Raw genomic sequence first — 19,530 nt, 5'->3', positions numbered from 1 at the left:
TATTAAACTTCTTTTATAAATATAGCATTGTGTTTATTGTATAACACAATAAATATCAACGGATGATAATTCTCATCATCTACTATCTTCACTTACTACTATCTTCTACTGGTAACATACTATAGTATTTTTGTGTGTGCGTATATCGGCGATTTAACTCGAACTAGTTGCTCCAACTTTCCGTGTAGCGCTACTGAAATATCAGCTGGACATCAGCTGTTTTGCAGCTTGTGTGCATTTGTAGCGTTGAAGAACAATGGCAAAACAAAGTTCTGTGATATATAATTATATTTATTTGTTTTTAATATATTTGTTATCATACAATGATGCAAAAGTGTATCACCCGGTGGTCATTATCCACGGTGTGCTAACCGGGAATATCAGCATGAAACTTATCAGTGATAGAATCCAAGAGGTAAACCGAATGAATGAAACAAAACAGCTGTTAGCGCAATGTCCTTGATGCAAACGTGACGTATTGATAACGACTAATAAATCATTGTAAAAAAATATAATATAATATAAATATAAAATGTAAATTATAGTTAAATTTATGTATATATCTTTTTTGTACCTAAAATTATATCTTCAAAAACGCAGATGCATCCGGGAACTCCAGTTTACAACACTGTTAGATTTGCGGGCTGGAGCAGCCTGGAACCAATGTGGCAACAGGTAGAGGAAGTAGGCATGGATGTAATTTCTATAGGCGCTGCATTTCCCGAAGGAATTAATTTAATAGGCTACAGTCAAGGTGGTTTATTAGCTCGAGCGATATTGCAGAGGTTTCCTATGCACAACGTAAGAAATTTTATTTCTTTGAGTTCACCGCAAGCAGGACAATACGGAAGTACGTACAACTATAATGTTTTCGAAGAAGTATATAGGAAGAGTCAGATTTTATATTAATTGAAGGAATCTTTTTGATTTCAGCAAATTTTCTGCATCTAATCTTTCCAGGTCTGGTTTGTGAAACTGCTTACGAACTTTTTTATTCACGACTTGGGCAACACACTAGTGTTGGAAATTATTGGAATGATCCTTATCATCAAGTTCGTATATGTTGTTTTACAAACATAATATAGTTACATACATATAGTATATGTACAATAGGGAGCACCATATCGTGCGGCTCCAGGGGAAGTATTTCTCGGAAATTTTTTTTCTAGCTGCTCCTATTACTACGCGCTGCTCTCCTTCGATCTCGGGCTGCTGGCAGAGATCAAAGGAAAACGACGCGCGATAGTAGAAGCAGTCAAAGGAGAAATTCCCAAAAAATACTTCCCCTGGAACCGCACGATATGCTGCTCCCTACTGTACATTATATATAGTATATGTAATGTTGACATGTATATATATATATATATTTTTTTTTTTTTCAGAAACTGTACTATGAGTATAGCAAATTTTTGCCATATGTTAACAATGAAATTAAACTATTTAACAATTCTGACTTCAAATCGGGTCTTATTAAGTTAGAACGTATGATACTTATTGGAGGACCAGATGACGGAGTTATTACTCCATGGCAAAGTAGTCATTTCGGATATTATGATAGTAATCTCACTGTGATAGAAATGTTTAACAGATCTGTTTATAAAGATGATACGATAGGTTTAAAAACATTAAATGAACAAGGAAAACTAGAAATTATTACTGTCCCAGGAATTCAACATTCTGACTGGCATAAAAATATTTCTATTGTAGATCAATTTTTATTACCATATTTAGATTAAAATATATATAAGATATAAAGAAGAAAATTTTGCCATATTTACTGAAATTATAATTGAAATTCAAAAGACTATTGTTATAATTATTAAATATTATTATTATATAATTATGATAACATTGTCGCTCAATATCATGACATTTTATATTTCAACATAAAATAAGTGTATAGAGAGAAACGTTCTACACGTATGTACATATGTAATGTATACATATATATAGGATTAAGAAATTGTTTTATATTACATAAATAATTCAGATTTATATAGATATATTGATATAAATTTCCATTTTTTTGATGGATAATTTTCTATTTTAAGAAACACTACTTGTTCGATGTGAACATTTCTATATTTCTAAGTTATATTTCCATGTATGTATATACATATTATATATTTTTCTTTTCGAGAAATCACAATTTTTTTATGTCTCAATTTAATAAATCATTTTAACAAGACAGCTTATATTATGAATTTGCTTCGTTATTTATTTGAGTTTAAGTATAATTGGCACATATTACATATTAGTTTTCTTTACAATAGTAAATATTGTAAAAAGATTTCTAAATTTACGTCACATTTGGTAGAGCAATTTTCAATTACTTTAAAACTTTTTATTGTGTGTGAATCGTGTAATAAGATCTAACGCCCATTTCGGCTGATCCAAAGGAACCAAATGACCTGCATTTCGCACAAGAACTTCCGTTAAATTATCAACAGTTTTTGAGTATCCTGCTAATTCCTTTTCAACCATCCACAACTTTCTCGGTGCTTTTGCATATTTTTGCGCTCCGGACCACTGCATTTTTTGTAAGAAATTCTCCGTGAGCGGATATGCTACAATGATATCTAATTGTCCATTGTATAGAAGTACCCTGTAATGTTTCAGAAGATCTACCAAGAGATCAACTATGGATTTCATGATGTCTGCTTTTAGATGTTTTTCAACATCACTGCTACCGACGTGAAAACTATTGTTTCCTACATGTATAGCACGTCTGACATCAGCTCTTTGAACATACTCAGACATCAAATCGCTATCATCGCCATCATCGCCTTGTGCATTCACGTAATTGTAGTATTCATTTAAACCAGTTAAATTCTTGAATAGAGACGAAGTGCTAGTTAAATCACCATCAATTAGTAAATCGAACACTTCAAATGCCTCGATGTACTTTTTTTGTTTAATTAAATCACGGCCTTTTTGCTCATACTTATGAAATAGATTTTTTCCATTTAAATCTATTAATCCAAGTTGATATAAATAATCGCCGTAAAACAATTGATTTTCTGGATCGCATAGTCCGTTACCAATGGCTAAACCTTTCATGTTAATTTTCCTCTCTGCTTTAACGTTATATTCTTTAATGGCATGAGATATCGCTGGCACATACTTCCCGCCATATGACTCACCAGTAACAAAGAAATCATTATTTTCCAACTCTGGGAATAATTGAAAGAATTGTACTAAACCATGAAGAACATCTCTTCCCACATCCGTCTCACTTGTGGCATATCCTTTTTCATTATCGGTAAAACTGTATCCAGTACCAACTGGATTATCAATATAAATTACATTGTGTCCTAAATTCCATGAATATTTGCGATTCGTCAGTGTTTTGTTAGCAGTTACAACAAATGGACCATTTTCCATAAAGAGACCAAATAGCGAAGTTGATCCCGGACCACCTTGTAGCCAGAGTACTACCGGAGCTGTTTTAGGATTATGCTGTAAAATATAAAAAAAAAAGTTTATTTTCTTATATAACTTTCTAAATTTTACTTCCTGATTGAAAAAACCTTATTTTGCATAATAAACTAATAATAACTGCTAATAATATTTGATGTATGACTATTTTTTGCATAACTAATTATTGTACACAGTATGATAATCGTACAATAATCAATAATCAACGTATACATATACGTATACAACATGCATACAAATATTATGGTAAATATGCAGATAACAAAATATATATTATATATATATATACTGTTCCGAATATTATCTAGAGTCTTGAATATCTTTATGCTTATTATAATTTTATTTTTATTAGTTTTCTTTTGTACTAACATTTTTCTACTCTTCTATTTTGACATGTTTTACAAAATTGTTACATTATTACAAAAATATAATGACATATAATAACTACTTTATTATACTTACCATTGCTGGGAAGAACCAGAAGAAGAGATTGGAATTATATTTTTTATTAACTGTGAAGTAACCGGCATAACTGCTAACATCACCCATGTCTTTGTGCTGGACGAGAGCCTTTGCTCGTGCGTCTTCGATTTTTCCATTTTCTATTAGAGGTGTCAAAAACAATGGAACACCAGGATCGTCTCTGACATCAAGAGGAAATAATTTTAAGGGCGGATATACCTTGAAAAATCCGCTTAAACTTTCGCGCGGCAACAACAAAACCGCACTCAAAATTAGAACAAGTATTTTACTCATGTTGCAGCTTACTTCCAGCTTGTCATCGCGTACTGACCTAACGAGATACAGCTGAAGCAATATATACTGTAGTGGCCCGATGGTAGGGTGAAGGCCATTTTACAGGTACGTTCGGTTCGAAGACTTTCTTGCTTTAAGATCTGTAGAGTGTCATAATTTTGAACGAGCTTCGGTAGCTGTACTTGCTGCCATTCCCACTTCTCTGGGAGTCGATTGTGTGTCCATGCAATGTAGTGAAAATTACAAAAGTGAGCAAATTTACTAGTTGTTGACCAATAAGATCATAGATATTTTTTAGTAAATTATTTGCTCACTTTTTTAATTTTCACTACACTGCGTGATACAGAATCGATCCTCTGGACTTCTTGGCTTTGCTTGGAGCGTAAAACGCTCAAACGACTCGAGCTCAGGGACGAATTAGCTCGAAATCATACGGGGCTTCAGCTCATGTAGGGCGCGTTCGGGAAGCGTGTTATCAGCGCTATCGCATCATTCTATCTTTGTTTTTGTCAGACGAACGATAAAGATAGAATGATGCGATAGCGCTGATAGCGTGCTTCCCGAGCGCGCCTGTAATCGCGCGCTTTAGAAAAATAGTATTTAATTATTTTTTTATTATTATGTTATATAAACTTGCTAGTAACAGTAAAATGATGTGTTTAAAGAGCAATAAAGACATACTGACTTTTAAAGCGCCCTAAAAACAACGCGCTTATAGATATATGTTAAGTCTATGATACAGAGAACCAATTCGACTCTAGATTGTCGGAGTTGCTCTAACTCCGATTAATGAGTAATGTCAAGTGGAATAAGAAAAAGTCCCCACGATGCTAGGGGATCTAAATTGTCTTTATTGTGGAGCAAGCAGTAAATGATAGAATACACAATCATATATAAGAACAGAAAACAACATATAAGGACATTTCTTCAAACGTGTGCTACGTATTTATTATTCGACGAAGACGCGAATGTCCTTTAGTTTGCGATAATCTCTCGAAGAGTTAAGATCGCACGTTTTGAAGATACTTGAGCAAATTCTTTACAGACGTTCTAGTTATACCAATTCTCAACGATATTATTAGCTATTAGCTAATTAATCCAAGATTTATGTTTTAGTGAACTGAATCTCACAACATGGTAAGTAACTAAATCTAATATTTTTTAGATCAAATCGAAACTCGACGTGAAATATTTTACCATCTCTAACGTATAAATATATGTTTGCTCGTTTTTTCTATCATAAAGTTAATTTGTTCTAACATTGTCAAAGTCATATATTTTTTTTTAAATTTCTTTTTTTAAAGAAACTGCACAATCGTAATCATTACGTGTTATAAACATTACTATATTTGTTATTTTACACCAGTATATCATATTTAATGTAAAACAGAAGCAGAAATGGAAAATAATAAAATTTCAATGTATATGTATATTCTTGAGAACAAATACGTTAAATATATATTATCAAATATATATGTACATATTATAATATTATCTAACTTTTTTACGTTGTAATATATACATGATTTAAGTTTTTATTTATCGCGTATATAAGATTAAGATAAACACAATAAATATGATTAAAATATTTATATATATTTACATATATTAAAATATTTATATATTTCCATATTCTCGTTGAAATAATACTGTCAATAGCGATTAAGAATCTTTACACTTGTTTTCTTAGTTGTTTTTGTATATGTCATATTGTGATAGAAGGACGAAATCTTTATAAATACTGATATGTGTGCGTGCGTGTGCGCGCGTGTATATGTAAGAAATATTATAGCACATTGACAACATATGTATAAGATATATCCACTTTTGTTGTTTGTTTATATATTTGAGAAAGTAACTTGTTATTGGAAGACGGGGTAAAATCGGTCGCGCAACTTGAAACAGACCGGCTTATATCTTGATCATATTAAGTCGTATATTATCTACTGAAAATAAATCATTAAATCGTATATTATCCGTTGGAAATTAATAAAATTAACCTCCTTTTTGACGTTCTCTAAAAAAATTTTATTATAATATTGCAAGTATATAGAAACTTTATTTAGTTTCTAAATTGATCAATTTTACCTCGTGATTTATTTTATCTTTTTTTTTTCTCGTATAATATTTATTTTTGCGTAATTTATTTGCAATAATTACGCGTTTTTATCTGTAGATTTTTCTTGTCTGATAAACCAAATAATTTTTGTAGATACGAAATATGCAGATGCTTAAATTCCTCGGAATTATATGGTTAATATTTATCAGCGTAATTGATCTATCTTCTTCTACCGAGGATGTGGAATCTTTGTCATCGGAATGTGTAGAACCGTTAGAATATATTCTGAATGTTAATATGGACGAATATGGCTTCTTCATCACACAGTCTGCTCTGATAAACGTTTCATGTACACTGCCGAAAATAATATTATATGAAGGAGATTGTAGAGCATTTGATATTATGTTATCTTCATTTATTGAAGATAATTCTACGATTTTAAGAACCATAGAATCACGTTCGACGAAAGAAAATCGAGTTACGCGTGAAATGTTTAAGAGCAATATACGTGTCATGAACGATGGTGAGGAAGTAGTAGAAACAAGAACAAATGTGTCACCTGAAAAATACTGGATAAATTCAACAAGTATGTGTACTCTAGAAAATGTTGCAAAATTCTTAATAACATATACGAACAAAGGTGAAGAAAGGTAAGTACACATATTAAGCTACTAGTATTATATAATATTTCTACAATGTAGTCACACATTATTTATTGCCACATTGACTGTATCAATATATTATTACGGAAACTTGACTAAAGTATTATTTACATTTGAGACATATATACATATATTAAATGCTGATAACGGAAACGAAAACACGCATCGATGTCTTTTGTATCTTGATGATATATAAACCTTGATATTTTTTGTTTATCACTCTCGTTCGATACAAAGTAATATCATGTGCTATGCATGACATGTAAGAAGTTCAACAAAATACGAGTCCGATTAGTCAAAAAATAGTCTTTTGCCTAGATTACATCTCTTTTTCGTATTTGAAATCGCTCAGCAACATTCTCGGTCTTTTATCTGTTCTCTTTGTGCGATGAAGACACATGATATTGTTTTCGTCTCTCGGTCGTTGTTAGTTTTTATCTTATTTCTCGATATTTTCTGTTACATGTGAGTGAGAAAGAGAGCTAATGAGAGAGTGGGATAAAGCAACAAGCTGGTTGTTGCTCTATCCCACTCTATTTCGTTTGCTTTCTTGTTTTCACTCAGACGGAAAGGACAGCGGCGAGTAGAAAATTCATACATTTGTGTAATTACTAAAAGATTAATAAAAGAAAAGAACAGTGTTCGCGACACATATTATTGTGGATTAATCAAGCACAATATAAATAATGAAACGCATGCACAATTTGCACAAGAGAATTTATATAAATAAATGCTTATAAAAAAGAAAAATTCAAATATTAAGGTAAACAGCGAGCCAATATACAAGTTATTTGTATATTTATATAAATAAATGTATTATTATCAAACTATTCAATCTATTGTTTGGATCTTTTTCGGTAATTAAAAGAAAAATATTAAATCTTTAATCGAACAATTGATAGCAGCAAACTCTACGTAAGTAAAGCGTTAAACAACGCTTGTATATTAACTCGCATTTGTCTCGATATTCGACAAAAATTTCTAATGCATTATCACAAAAATGTATTTTATATTAATATTATTTACGTAGTGAATTTAAATGTTTTACATACTTTTATTAGTAAGATAATAACATATCTATGCATAACATATGTTTTGTTTTCTTACGTAGATATATGATTTTCTCACGTATTCCGAATAATTGGGTATTTCCGTATTGGATCGATTCAGAAAAAAAAGCCACATTTACTGTTAGCATTAAATATAACAACAATATTTATAAGGCTCTGTCACATATGTCTGTTAGAGACACAGATACTAATATAAATAATTACCATTTTGACTATTTTTATACGACAACTCTAATGTCTACTCATTTGCTAACAGTAGCACTCTTGCCTGATACAGTAATTCGGATATATGTGAATAAACTTGTCAGCATTTGGTGCAAACCAGAGATAGTAAATGACATTCAACATGCAAACTTTGTTATTGATAAGGTCACGAATTATGTATATAAAAACCAGAAGAATCTATTATTATCATGGATAAATGTGCGTTACATACTACATAACAATACAGAATATGAAGATGCAGTAACTCCAGGACTTGTTTTTCTCAGGTACACAAAGAGATATACAATTAAATAAGATATACAATTCAAAACAATAAGACAAACTTGTAAACAAATGTACTGTGAACAACAGAATTGCAATAAAAACAATCTTATTTTCAGGGACAATAACATTGTATGCAATTACCAATCAGTTCCGATAAGGAAAAGAGACGTAACACTTTTAGTAGCACGTACTGTAATACAAGAAGTGTTCAGTAATTGGATGGCCACATATCGGCAGTCTGATCTTTGGTTTACCAAAGGTTTTTCGACATATTACGGAACTTCACGTTTTTTGGAAAATGTTAGTTCTTTTTTGTGCATTTTTATGTTTTTTTTTAATACAAAAATACATTTGATTATAAGGAAATACTATTAATATTTGAATGTAATATTTATAGAGTATTAATTTTTGCGTAACAAACGATCAGCGTTTAGTTTTTATTAGTCTTTTTGTGTATTAATTGTATTACTTGAGAAGCGTTTAATCTCACACTACTTATATAATTAGGATGCACATATATGCTACATATATTGTCAATATAATTTTTCCTATTATTAATATGCTATGTTATAGCATTAATTTTTCTAATGAAGAATATCACTCACAGATTTCTTTATTGCAAAATTTACAATATCTATGCTATTACAGATTATTGTTTTTATATATAATCATTAAAATTTTTGGCAGATTGATGAGGAAGAGGCAATGAGTGTTTATATAGTCCAGAAACGATCGCAATTTTTTGATGATGTAGAATTATTTAATTACCTTCAATATCAAAACAATACATTTCATAAAAACTTACTTCTCAGTCATTCTTGGAAAGCAAAAGGTAAAATTAAGTAAATATAACTACTAAAATAATTAATAATAACCTTCATATTTTACATTATATTGTAGCATTTAGTTTTTTCCACATGTGGAGTACTTATTACGAAGATATAGATCTCATCGAATTGATATTTAAGGAAGCCGAGAACATATATTACAACATATATTATAACAAGTGAGTACATGTATTATTAATAACAAAAATATGTTATACACATTTCAAAATTTTTCATACTATGCTTGATTCACTCTATGTGTAACGTTTTACCAAAACGTTTAGAAGTAGAAAGAGATAAAAAGTCATCAAAGATTTTTATACATATAATATAATAAATTATATGATAATGTATTTTACTCATTTATTGCATGACAATATAATAGTTATATTTAAATCCTTAAAAGAAATTGATGCTCTTATTGATAATTTGCAAAGTCATCAATAATTTGCCAATGTCAGAGTTTGAAAAATTTTAGGAATCTTTGAGAAAGAAACTTGTGTAGATTTGAAATGTTGTTCGATCAATAAATAGTATGTAAAGTTTTTCAATAATTTTGACATTTATTTAATATATCAATAAATTATATATGTATATTTTTTTGCGTATACATATCCATATTTGTTTTTTAAGTTTTTTTATTATAGTTATTCTTTAGAAATACGCAGATGGACAATATTTGGGTTCTTTACGTGTCAAAAAAATTAGTCTTTGAATACGAAAACCTATTCTATTATAAAATCTTGTAATACATTTTTTCTATCAATATTTTCTATCTATGCGTATATTTCTCTTATCTATGCATGTTTTTCTAATACCATTTATTACTGTAAATAATCGATACACGTTTTGTTATGTTATCTGTTGTCACAATCAAGTAATACATACGTAAATGATAAGCGGCCAATTCTCGATATGTGGGACAAATTTGAAAGCATGAAAAAGAGAAGTGAAGAATTACAAGAGAGAAAGAAAGAATTAAAAGATGTGATATATTCTTGGGCAACGTACGAAGGTTATCCTAAGATAAAAGTGACACGAAACTATGATGAAAATTCTGCGACAATAATGGTTGCAGACTGTATTTTGATTACAAATGTATCAACACCTAATAAAGTGTGTAACAACAAGTGGTGGATACCTGTATCCTATTTATATAACTATCGTGAAAGAAGGGAATCCATGCCCCCAACGTCGTATCCAGTCATCGCAATAGTAAAAAACATTCTAACACCGGACAACCACATTATCACGGTTCCGAGTGTTGACAGCGATAGTCTTTTTGTTCTCATGAGACACACTGGTAATATATCAACATAAAAATATTTGTTTAGATTTATATAAACATTTTGTAGATACATATGTATAAAAAAGACTGAAGCGTAACGAGGAGCATGTTGTAGGGATACTGTTGAGTTTTTTGCAAAAATGCTGCAAACATTGTGCAACTACTATCTTAAACTTACTTAGAAAAATTTATTATTTACTGTTATTTTACTTTTTATTTACTTTATATTGCATGTTTCTTTTTTTCTCTTTTTCTAAATATTTCTTTTTTTTTTGTAGGATATCGCGTCAACTATGATCGTAGAACCTGGAGAAATATTATTCCGTTCTTGAGAGACCCTTACTTTTTTCCTATAGATCTAATGACTCGTGCACACCTTCTCGATGATGCTTTTTATTTTTTGGTCAAATATCCAGAAAGAGAAATGTCTACAGATAATAATAATAATCATAAAAATAATAATAATCATAAAAATAATAAAAATAATAAAAATAATAAAAATAATAAAAATAATAACAATTATAAAAATAATAACAATTATAAAAATAATAACAATAATAATAAGTCAGATGATGATGATTTAACCATATTCTTTGATCTTGCAAGCAATTTGTTGCATAATATGTCTTATTTTGAGTGGTTTCCTATGTTTTCTGCTCTTGAATACGCATCGACAAAGATGTTTCCATATGATACGAATCTTAAGGTAAATATTATAAGAATATATTACTTAAAAAATATACATTCCAAATTGTTAAAATATAGTGTATCCTATATCAAACGGTCATTTCTCTGTCAACCCATATAAAAAATAAATATGAAGTAAAATTAATAATGCATTTAAATATATTAAAAGTTATATATTACAATATAGAGACAGAGATAATTTACAATATAATATTTTACATTATATTTTTGTAGAAGAGATTTGCAGTAATACTGAATAAGGCTAATAATGTAATGAAGAAAGTAAAAGATTCAGATTTCGAGAATAATATTCTTAATCAGTTACGTCACGAAGCTGTAAAATGGATATGTGTTCTTGATGATACAATGTGCAAATCATATATTAATCCTATTGTACAATGGCATTTAACTGATCCTGTAAACAAGAAGTACGTTTTTCTACTTATAAGTTACATAAAGTATCACTAACATGAGCTTTAATACATTATTACGAATATAAAACAAGTAGAAACAATTAGTTTTAATTAGGATTATATTAATTTCTTTAATATTTGCAGACTTTTGCTAAATTGGCGGAAATGGATATATTGCCAGGCTTTAAAGCTAGAGAATGGTGCTTATCAGGAATCTATTTGGGAAATATTATTAAACAATACAGAGTTTACTACTTTAGAACACGAAGAGTTCGCATCTTGTAGCAGAAAGCCTAATAATCTCATCAAATCTTTAGAGTTCCTAGCACAAGATAATCTACGCCAACAATTTTTGGATAACAATCTAATTGATGATTTTGATACTTTGTTAAATATTCTTAAAAAAAATAGTGATGATCTACAATTGCTGAAGATTAAGTTAAACGAACTGCAGCGTATAAAACCAAGGTAAAAAGAATTTTTTACATATATCGAACTGTTTATATTGTGTATAAAACTTTATCTATGTTCTACATATTTTGTCATACTTATTAGATTTATTTATTATTGTCTTATCACATTACATAAAATCTTGCACACATGTATTAATAAATCTTCCATACTAATTATAAGCTCATTACATATATTCTTGTTATTATAGGTGTGTTAACCTACATTCAGTTTTGACAGTTATTATTAATAACATACATTCGGAAGAATTGTTGGAAGAGGTACGTTATATAATAATTATTTATTTCAGTTACGTAATTATTAAACATACTCGCTTTTTTCATATATATATATATATATATGTATATTATATATATAAAAGTATATATAAATGTGTGTATGTGTATATATCAAATTTATATAAAAGTTTATATATTCTTCTTTCTGTTAATAAATAAATATTAAGTTTGTATTAGACAAATATGTTTCTACAATTCAACTATATAATATTTAATAATAATCGCACAATTTGTTCGTAGGTAAAAATTTATGTAGAAACCTTGAAGGATACTGAGGTAAATTTTTAAAATATTTGAAATATTGTTTTAATATCTTTATAATTGAGAGAGTTACTTTTTTCCGATTTATGTGTAAACTATTCTTTACATATAAACTGCTTTATTTGTTCTTCTCTTCTATAATGAATATACTAGTATAATGCTTTTATCATATTTATAGAATAAGAATATAAAAGATTTTATCATGAATGTCATAAATATATATATTTTGTAATCTGTTTTAGCTAAAACTTGTTGTCGATCCTCTTTTACAAAAAATACGTCATCGTCAGAATTACATACGTTTGAAGAAGCACGAGATTCGCTTTAGACAACGAGATATCCTTGCTTTTAGAGACATAAAGGAATAAAGATATTGCAATCAGTTTGCTTTTTAATAATTGTGCGCATTGTTTTTTCTTTTTTTATTGAAGTAAAAAAATTGTTTGTGTTTTGTGTTTCGATAATTGTGTTATTTTCATTTAAATTTCTTTTTATATGAACAACAAAATGAATAACAAAAATTTATATGATAGAGCAGTGCTCGGAATTATTTGCATTTTTGGCCGGATTTTTGAGGGTCATGCCTGATGTTTTTCTTTTATCGCTCGTACACGTGCGATTACGCTTCGCAATCAGTAGTGGTCTTCAACTTTCTTTCTGAGTAAGAAAAGCTGTTATATTTTATCTCTTGTTTCTTAAGTAACTTTTAACAATTATAGATTTCTCAAATATAATTATTACATACCTTTATGACTTCTGTAACAATTCCAGAAGTATTTTGATATTGTATCAACAATACGATATATATACTATACCATTCATTACGATTATACATTGTATTGTTTGTATTATAATATTGTACTCATAAATTACTTAAAAAACAAGAATACATCATTATAATAGTTTCAAAAATCCAACCAAAAATACAAATTTCAATTACTGTGATAGAAAAATATTTTATATATACTATTTTTTTATACATTGTTACGCATAGAGTAATATTGAAGTGATGTTAATCGATTGAAGTAAAAAATAATACTAATATTAATATATTTATAAATCGGTAATTTATTCGTAACATATTCATATTCTTTTTGTAATATAATAAGATATTTAGTTTAGAAATGTAATAAATATAAATGCATGTAAATATAATAAAAATCGTATTAAATGCAAAGAATACTTTTATTGTTTCGTCCTTCCAATGTTTTCCTTTATTTCTTAATCAATCACCTAATATTACAAAATAATGTGTTACAATTATATCATCTCTTTTGTTGCTTCTCGTCTGATACTCTTATCTTAAAATAAGATGCTTGACGAGAGACTTTTGCTTGTGCTTCCAATATTTCTATTTTCTATCAATGACGTTGAAAGTAGTAGAACACCGATAGCGAGAAAATATTTCTTCAATTATAGACATACTTTAAAAAATCCGATTAAACTTTTGTGCGGTAAAAGAAAAACATAACACGCTTAAAGTTATAAACGTAAAGTTATTAACGAGTATACTACTTATTTTGCTGCTTGTAAATCAATATTATGATTAAAAATAATATACAGCGCAAGCTTTTGCAGTTAATATGTTTTTACTGACATGTATTAATGATTTAGTTCTTACGAAAGTACAAAAATAGTTTTTTTTTGATACTGTTGAAATATGAACAGTAGGATGAATAACAATAATAGAGATAAGATTGTTTTTTATCATAATTTATGATACTACTCTAACAATATCCTTCGTTAAATCGTAGACAGCAAAAGTTCTGTGAAAACATTGTGTATAATATAATAATTGTACGTACATATAATTTCTTTATACACATTTTTAATTAATTTTATCGTCTACTTCTGAAAGTAAACGTTGAACGTAGTTCTACACCTACTTTTGTGACTGTATGGCGTTAAAACTAGCGGCCGAAAAAGTAATAAGAAAGTGTAATGGGATAGCTGTTGTCTGATTTCTCTGTGGTGCAACATATGGTATTTTGCCTTCTAACGCTAAGAGAAAGAAAACTGTATCTAATTTCAGTCGTATAACATTTTTTCTTTCTTATCGATACAAGATAAAATATTAATTGATTTTAATCGATTATATTTTTTTTGCATGAAATTTGCTACTCTAGATATCGTTATTAATAAAAATAAAAGAATAATATTATATACAAAAAATGTAAATCAAATAGTCATATTAGTCATATGTGTTATTTCTGTACAATTTGGCCTTAAAATCAAAATTTTCCGTATTTTTCACACATTTAAGTAAATTCTGTATTTGTTCTTATTATTTTCTGTTATATTTACTTAACGTTATGTCTGTTACAACCCAAATTATCGACCAGAAAGTTCATCAATTAAAAGATGCAACATTTAAATGGTTAGTTATACATATTTGATATTTTTTAAATAAATATACCATTATATATATGTAAATATTTATTAACTTGTACTTAAATGTGCACATATGCGTATATTTATTTTTATTTTTTTTTATTGCAATGCAATAATAACTTTTTACAATAAATAATCTGCTTACAGTATCTTAGATTTTTCAATTTATTGTTTTCATGTTCAAGATTACATATTTAATATTTTAGCTCTTCCAGCACACAAATACTGCGAGATCAACATAAAAAGATACAATGCAAAACAACATCATCAAAGAAATGCATAATAATACCTGTACTGAACAATACAGTAATTCATATCGAAAAAAGTAAGTTACCAAGTATTTCCACATGGGACGCAAGAACCTCCAAGTCAAAAAAAGACTATTGCTCTTCGTTAAAAATTCGAAAAAAATGTCGGAAGAAAACTGATCAACAGAAGGTTAGTAATAAATGAGTCAATGAATAAATTTCACATTCAAGAATAATGTCTACGCTGTAATTTTGTGTAAAATTTATTAAATTGTTTCTTTTTATCGATATAAAGTGCACTGGCCTATCCTTTCAAAATGTATTTTGTTTTATTTTATATAATCAGCATTTGATTCATTGATTTATCATGTTTTCAGAAACCATCTCTTATAAAGTTTCCAGAAATGAGAGGAGGCGTATTATATTCCAGATGTTACTGTTTGCACAGAGATGGTCTTCAAGATGATTGTCCTTTGACGCAATGTCAAGGGCAACCGAAATGTTTAATCAAGCCATGGCCTACTTGTCCACCAGGAAAATTTATCAGACAACGTTATCCAGAATTATATTGAAAGACATCTGACATAAGTTGAATGATACAATAATGCTAGTAAAAAATTTGAAATCTAAAAAAATATTTCTGCGCGTTTTAAATTATTTATTTAATAAAAATATAAACCGTCGATAATGTATTGCGCTTATGTTTTAGTTTTATTTGGCAACATCTACCAAAGATGTCGCCACTTTGATGTTAAGAGGAGCACAATGTTGCGACGTAGAGCGCTAACTTTACTTACGTTTAAATGTGCAAAAGTACATACATTTCGGTTTCATTCGTCCCGCGTATTATTTACGTATATAAATTTCAATGCAAACCGCACGCGAAAATGAATTATCGCGCAATTTAGCATGAAAGTATGTAATATCGGTTTTCAAGAGTTGCAAATGGAAATGGAGCTCATATTGTGCGCTCGAACTTATTTTCACGTTTTGCGGACGGATAATTGTGACATGCAAAGCAAATTTCCACATGCAAGTAACTGGCATCGAACTATCGATTTAATGTAATGTCGTGCATATTGATAGAACCAATCAATAATATAAAATTTGCGTTGTAAATTAAAATCTGTAGAAAATTGCTTCGCGAAAGTTGTTGCAACTATGTGTTACAAGGTTTCTCGCAGAAACGCTGATGATAATAGAAATGCATGAATAAGATCTGAGAATGAAAAGAAGAAATAAGAAGAGTAGAAAGGAAAATTTCATTCCTTTATTTTTCTGTAAGAATTTTCACGTGCAATAACACACGCAAAGTTTTCGTTCAATCATGCAAAACGTTGGTGTAACATACTTATATCGTCGATAATATTTCTTTTTTCCGTTTCAGCCGACCAAGTTTAATTGGTCCAAGCATCGAAACGTGTTTATGCAACGAAGACGGCGACGACGTTCTAATGTGCAACGGGTGTCGTGATAGGTGACAGGAATACGGGAAGACGATAAGGACCGTCGTTGTTTAGGTCTGTTGCTGTCGTCGTCGTCGTCGTCGTCTCTGAGCGGTACAGTGATATCGCTTCATATCAACAGTATGTTCCATTATGATTCGCGTTGCATACTCACGCGACTATGTTATACGTGTGTCTGCACCTGCACTTGCATCTGCAGGCGTGGCAGAACGTACGCATTCACACGATATGACGACGGTGTATCGCGTGACCGATCATCGTCGAGTGTGTATAAATTTAATTAACGTGTAAATCTGTAAGTCGCAATAATGTGGCTGCGTGCGCATCATCGCGACTCCGATTATCACATTTAGACTTTAATCCGTACCCGGATTATGACGTCAAGTTTTTTATTTTGCAATTAAAATATTCTTCTACTTATATTACCTAAACATATTAAACGTATATTACAACCTTTATGATAAAACTCAAATTATTTTTTAATAAAAGTTCAATGCGCGTTACATTTATTTTGTCGCGAAAAATTTAATGTAGCAGGATGATTGTTGCCAAATACTGGCGTGATGATCCGCGGACACATTAAGTATTTGCGTTTGCCAGTAATTATACGAACAATTAATTAAGATGATTAATTACTAATGGATGAGAGAGCACATTAACCACGTGGCCTAGTTTATTACGCACAGTGATGTTTTAAATGCAACGTTATTCATTTTGTAAATAGCCCGCAGACAGTCTTTGACGTGTAACGTTTCCGAAATAACTCTGCGCGCGCGCGCGCTTGAACGTTGTATAACATCACTCATAGTTTTACGTGAACGATCTCTGTTTTTGAAAATATTGGTTATTATAACAATATCACTTTTATTATTAATATACCGCTTTATATCGAGATTGTGCAAATTTCATTACACAGTAGTGTCCGCGCTGGTGAATCTAGACCGTTGTTGTCAACGAGATGTTTCATTATGTTTTTTTTTTTTTTTTTGCTCCGATTCTCTTTTCGGCGCTCGAGAGTTATGATATAGCATGTCTTGCTCATTTTTAATGCGCTTTCTCTTTCATCGTTTTTTGTGCAACTCGAGGGCTGACAAACAAGTCAACCGTGCACTGTTGTCGCCACGGTTCTCCGAGACTCTCTAAGTGATAACTTGACGACACTGCACTTGCATTCTCACGTTTGTTGATTGCAATTATCTTTTATAACGATAATGCGCGATGTGACGACGGATTTCTTGTTTAATTTTTAGTCAGTAAACAAAAAGTTACATCTGTATTTTTTTTATTCGAACAAGTTTTTCATTTTTATTTCAACAATATTTCTCGCATAAAATAAATATTCGAGGAAATAAATCTTAGATAACAAAAGTGATTTGATTATAAACGCGCGGAGGAGAGATGCAACGCGAGCGTTCCGATATCGCGAAATACAAATACATGTGAAATAAAATCGAAAAAAAAAAAAAGATTATATAAAAACTTTAAATATAAATGCATGTATATTTATCTATTCGTATAGATCGTAAACATGCATAAATCAGTGTCCGCAGAATCGATAAAGTCCATCGTGCCCATTTCTTGCGTCTCGCCCACGTAACGTGCCGCAGCTCTGTTGCGGCACCTCTCCCGCCTCCCTCCTCCCATTTGTGCGTCTATGAAATTTCATTTCCAATTCTAATGGACACCAATCTTCAAATTGAGCACCGTTGCGCACGCGGTATTCATTCGTCAGCCGGCTACAAGCGGACGTCGTCTTTTACGAAATTTATGATTTAAATTCACTATGCAGGTATGGTTGCGCAAAAGAAACGTGATTTCTATTCCAGCAGATTGTGACGGAAATACTCGAATAAATCAAACGAAGCGCATTAAAACTATTAACTGTTCGCGTGATATATATACAACTTGGGGTATAAAAACAAAAAACCAAAAAAAAAAATACGCGCTTTAACACTATTACACTTGGTTATTGCGTCAGCGAAGCGTCTAAGCGGGTTTCGCATGTTTTAGTATATACGATAAAGTATCGTTATAGACTGCGGGAGCGCGATAAAACAACGAAAACGCGATTTTTCTCTAATAATATTTCATCTCCCGTAACATTAATCAAGTGCGGTACGCCGGCGTGCGAAACGAAACGGTTTGTTTCACGAATGAAATTAAACGCGCGGCATTCGAGAGAGATCGCAGAGAGTGGGAAAAAAATTTGTTAGCGAGAGAAATGCTAACTGAATCTCACGTTGTAATGAAACGGCATTGTATCAAGCCGCATCATGTTCGGCGCCATTTCTCTCTTCACGTCGGGAATATCCGCCACGAATCGCTACCGGTGAAAAGACCTGATTTCATTTCAGGCACAACGGTCTCGCGTTTCTCTCTCGCACTTCGCGGACGCGTCGATGAATTTTCATTCACGCCCAGTTTCTCTCGCACATTGGCCACAAATGTCATATCTCTCTCGCAGCCATTATTTCGGACAGCGAAACGGCTCTCAAGAACAACCCTACCTCTTGGGTTTAACTTCGAATGCGCGCTCCAACTTTGCTAATTGTGCTTCAGACAACGCGTTCCGGCATTTATATCTTTAACCAGTTGCAGTTCAAGTTATTTCGCAGGGCTAAACAGCGCGCTTATCGCGCTTCAAGAGCGCTAGATTGGCGCGGCAAATGCGTTCCGCTTCCGGCGCGAGGAAGATAGCGTCTCTCGTTTCGTTAGTAGTTCAACAA

The 19,530-nt window shown here is 30.6% G+C and overlaps 4 protein-coding genes across 6 annotated transcripts; 3 read left to right on the top strand and 1 right to left on the bottom strand.

Annotated features, from left to right (window-relative positions):
- The first annotated feature begins 212 nt into the window (after window positions 1-212).
- On the top strand, window positions 213-1,761 carry LOC109852647 (lysosomal thioesterase PPT2 homolog). 2 transcript variants are annotated; one of them, XM_020423986.1, is made up of 4 exons: window positions 213-415; window positions 601-850; window positions 934-1,052; window positions 1,383-1,761. In XM_020423986.1, exons 1-4 carry the CDS (start codon window positions 257-259, stop codon window positions 1,734-1,736), a joined length of 882 nt encoding a protein of 293 aa, XP_020279575.1. In that variant the 5' UTR covers window positions 213-256; the 3' UTR covers window positions 1,737-1,761. The 2 variants fall into 2 exon arrangements, with proteins under 2 accessions (XP_020279575.1, XP_020279576.1); XM_020423987.1 differs by having other exon boundaries at window positions 411-501.
- A 431-nt stretch (window positions 1,762-2,192) lies between these two features.
- Window positions 2,193-4,243, bottom strand: LOC109852646 (venom serine carboxypeptidase). The gene is made up of 2 exons (XM_020423985.1): window positions 3,901-4,243; window positions 2,193-3,459 (listed from the first exon to the last, which is right to left on the bottom strand). The coding sequence occupies exons 1-2, from the start codon at window positions 4,192-4,194 to the stop codon at window positions 2,335-2,337; spliced, it is 1,419 nt and encodes a 472-aa protein (XP_020279574.1). The 5' UTR covers window positions 4,195-4,243; the 3' UTR covers window positions 2,193-2,334.
- Window positions 4,244-5,061: 818 nt separating this feature from the next.
- On the top strand, window positions 5,062-13,160 carry LOC109852648 (protein dopey homolog PFC0245c-like). The gene is made up of 13 exons (XM_020423989.1): window positions 5,062-5,331; window positions 6,407-6,903; window positions 8,027-8,476; window positions 8,591-8,774; window positions 9,162-9,306; window positions 9,375-9,480; window positions 10,180-10,604; window positions 10,868-11,295; window positions 11,511-11,704; window positions 11,834-12,157; window positions 12,351-12,420; window positions 12,679-12,714; window positions 12,942-13,160. Exons 1-13 carry the CDS (start codon window positions 5,329-5,331, stop codon window positions 13,065-13,067), a joined length of 2,988 nt encoding a protein of 995 aa, XP_020279578.1. The 5' UTR covers window positions 5,062-5,328; the 3' UTR covers window positions 13,068-13,160.
- A 1,711-nt stretch (window positions 13,161-14,871) lies between these two features.
- On the top strand, window positions 14,872-15,999 carry LOC109852644. 2 transcript variants are annotated; one of them, XM_020423984.1, is made up of 3 exons: window positions 14,872-15,076; window positions 15,306-15,528; window positions 15,716-15,999. In XM_020423984.1, exons 1-3 carry the CDS (start codon window positions 15,012-15,014, stop codon window positions 15,908-15,910), a joined length of 483 nt encoding a protein of 160 aa, XP_020279573.1. In that variant the 5' UTR covers window positions 14,872-15,011; the 3' UTR covers window positions 15,911-15,999. The 2 variants fall into 2 exon arrangements, with proteins under 2 accessions (XP_020279573.1, XP_020279572.1); XM_020423983.1 differs by having other exon boundaries at window positions 15,297-15,528.
- Window positions 16,000-19,530: the final 3,531 nt, after the last annotated feature.

This window comes from Pseudomyrmex gracilis, unplaced genomic scaffold, assembly GCF_002006095.1.
Source record: "Pseudomyrmex gracilis isolate BER0280 unplaced genomic scaffold, ASM200609v1 scaffold_32, whole genome shotgun sequence".
In the NCBI taxonomy this organism is placed as follows: domain Eukaryota; kingdom Metazoa; phylum Arthropoda; class Insecta; order Hymenoptera; family Formicidae; genus Pseudomyrmex; species Pseudomyrmex gracilis.
The sequence above is the reverse complement of the archived record's forward strand: the minus strand, read 5'-3'. Positions and strand labels throughout refer to the sequence as shown.

Coding starts and splice junctions, on each gene's coding strand:
- LOC109852644 (XM_020423983.1), top strand. CDS start 15,012: ATGTCTGTTACAACCCAAATTATCGACCAGAAAGTTCATCAATTAAAA. Junction 15,077..15,296: donor AAAGATGCAACATTTAAATG/GTTAGTTATACA, acceptor TTAATATTTTAG/CTCTTCCAGCACACAAATAC. Junction 15,529..15,715: donor AGAAAACTGATCAACAGAAG/GTTAGTAATAAA, acceptor TCATGTTTTCAG/AAACCATCTCTTATAAAGTT.
- LOC109852648 (XM_020423989.1), top strand. Junction 11,705..11,833: donor ACTGATCCTGTAAACAAGAA/GTACGTTTTTCT, acceptor TAATATTTGCAG/ACTTTTGCTAAATTGGCGGA. Junction 12,715..12,941: donor AAACCTTGAAGGATACTGAG/GTAAATTTTTAA, acceptor AATCTGTTTTAG/CTAAAACTTGTTGTCGATCC.
- LOC109852646 (XM_020423985.1), bottom strand. CDS start 4,194: ATGAGTAAAATACTTGTTCTAATTTTGAGTGCGGTTTTGTTGTTGCCG. Junction 3,460..3,900: donor TCTGGTTCTTCCCAGCAATG/GTAAGTATAATA, acceptor TATATTTTACAG/CATAATCCTAAAACAGCTCC.
- LOC109852647 (XM_020423986.1), top strand. CDS start 257: ATGGCAAAACAAAGTTCTGTGATATATAATTATATTTATTTGTTTTTA. Junction 416..600: donor TCAGTGATAGAATCCAAGAG/GTAAACCGAATG, acceptor TCAAAAACGCAG/ATGCATCCGGGAACTCCAGT. Junction 1,053..1,382: donor GGAATGATCCTTATCATCAA/GTTCGTATATGT, acceptor TTTTTTTTTCAG/AAACTGTACTATGAGTATAG.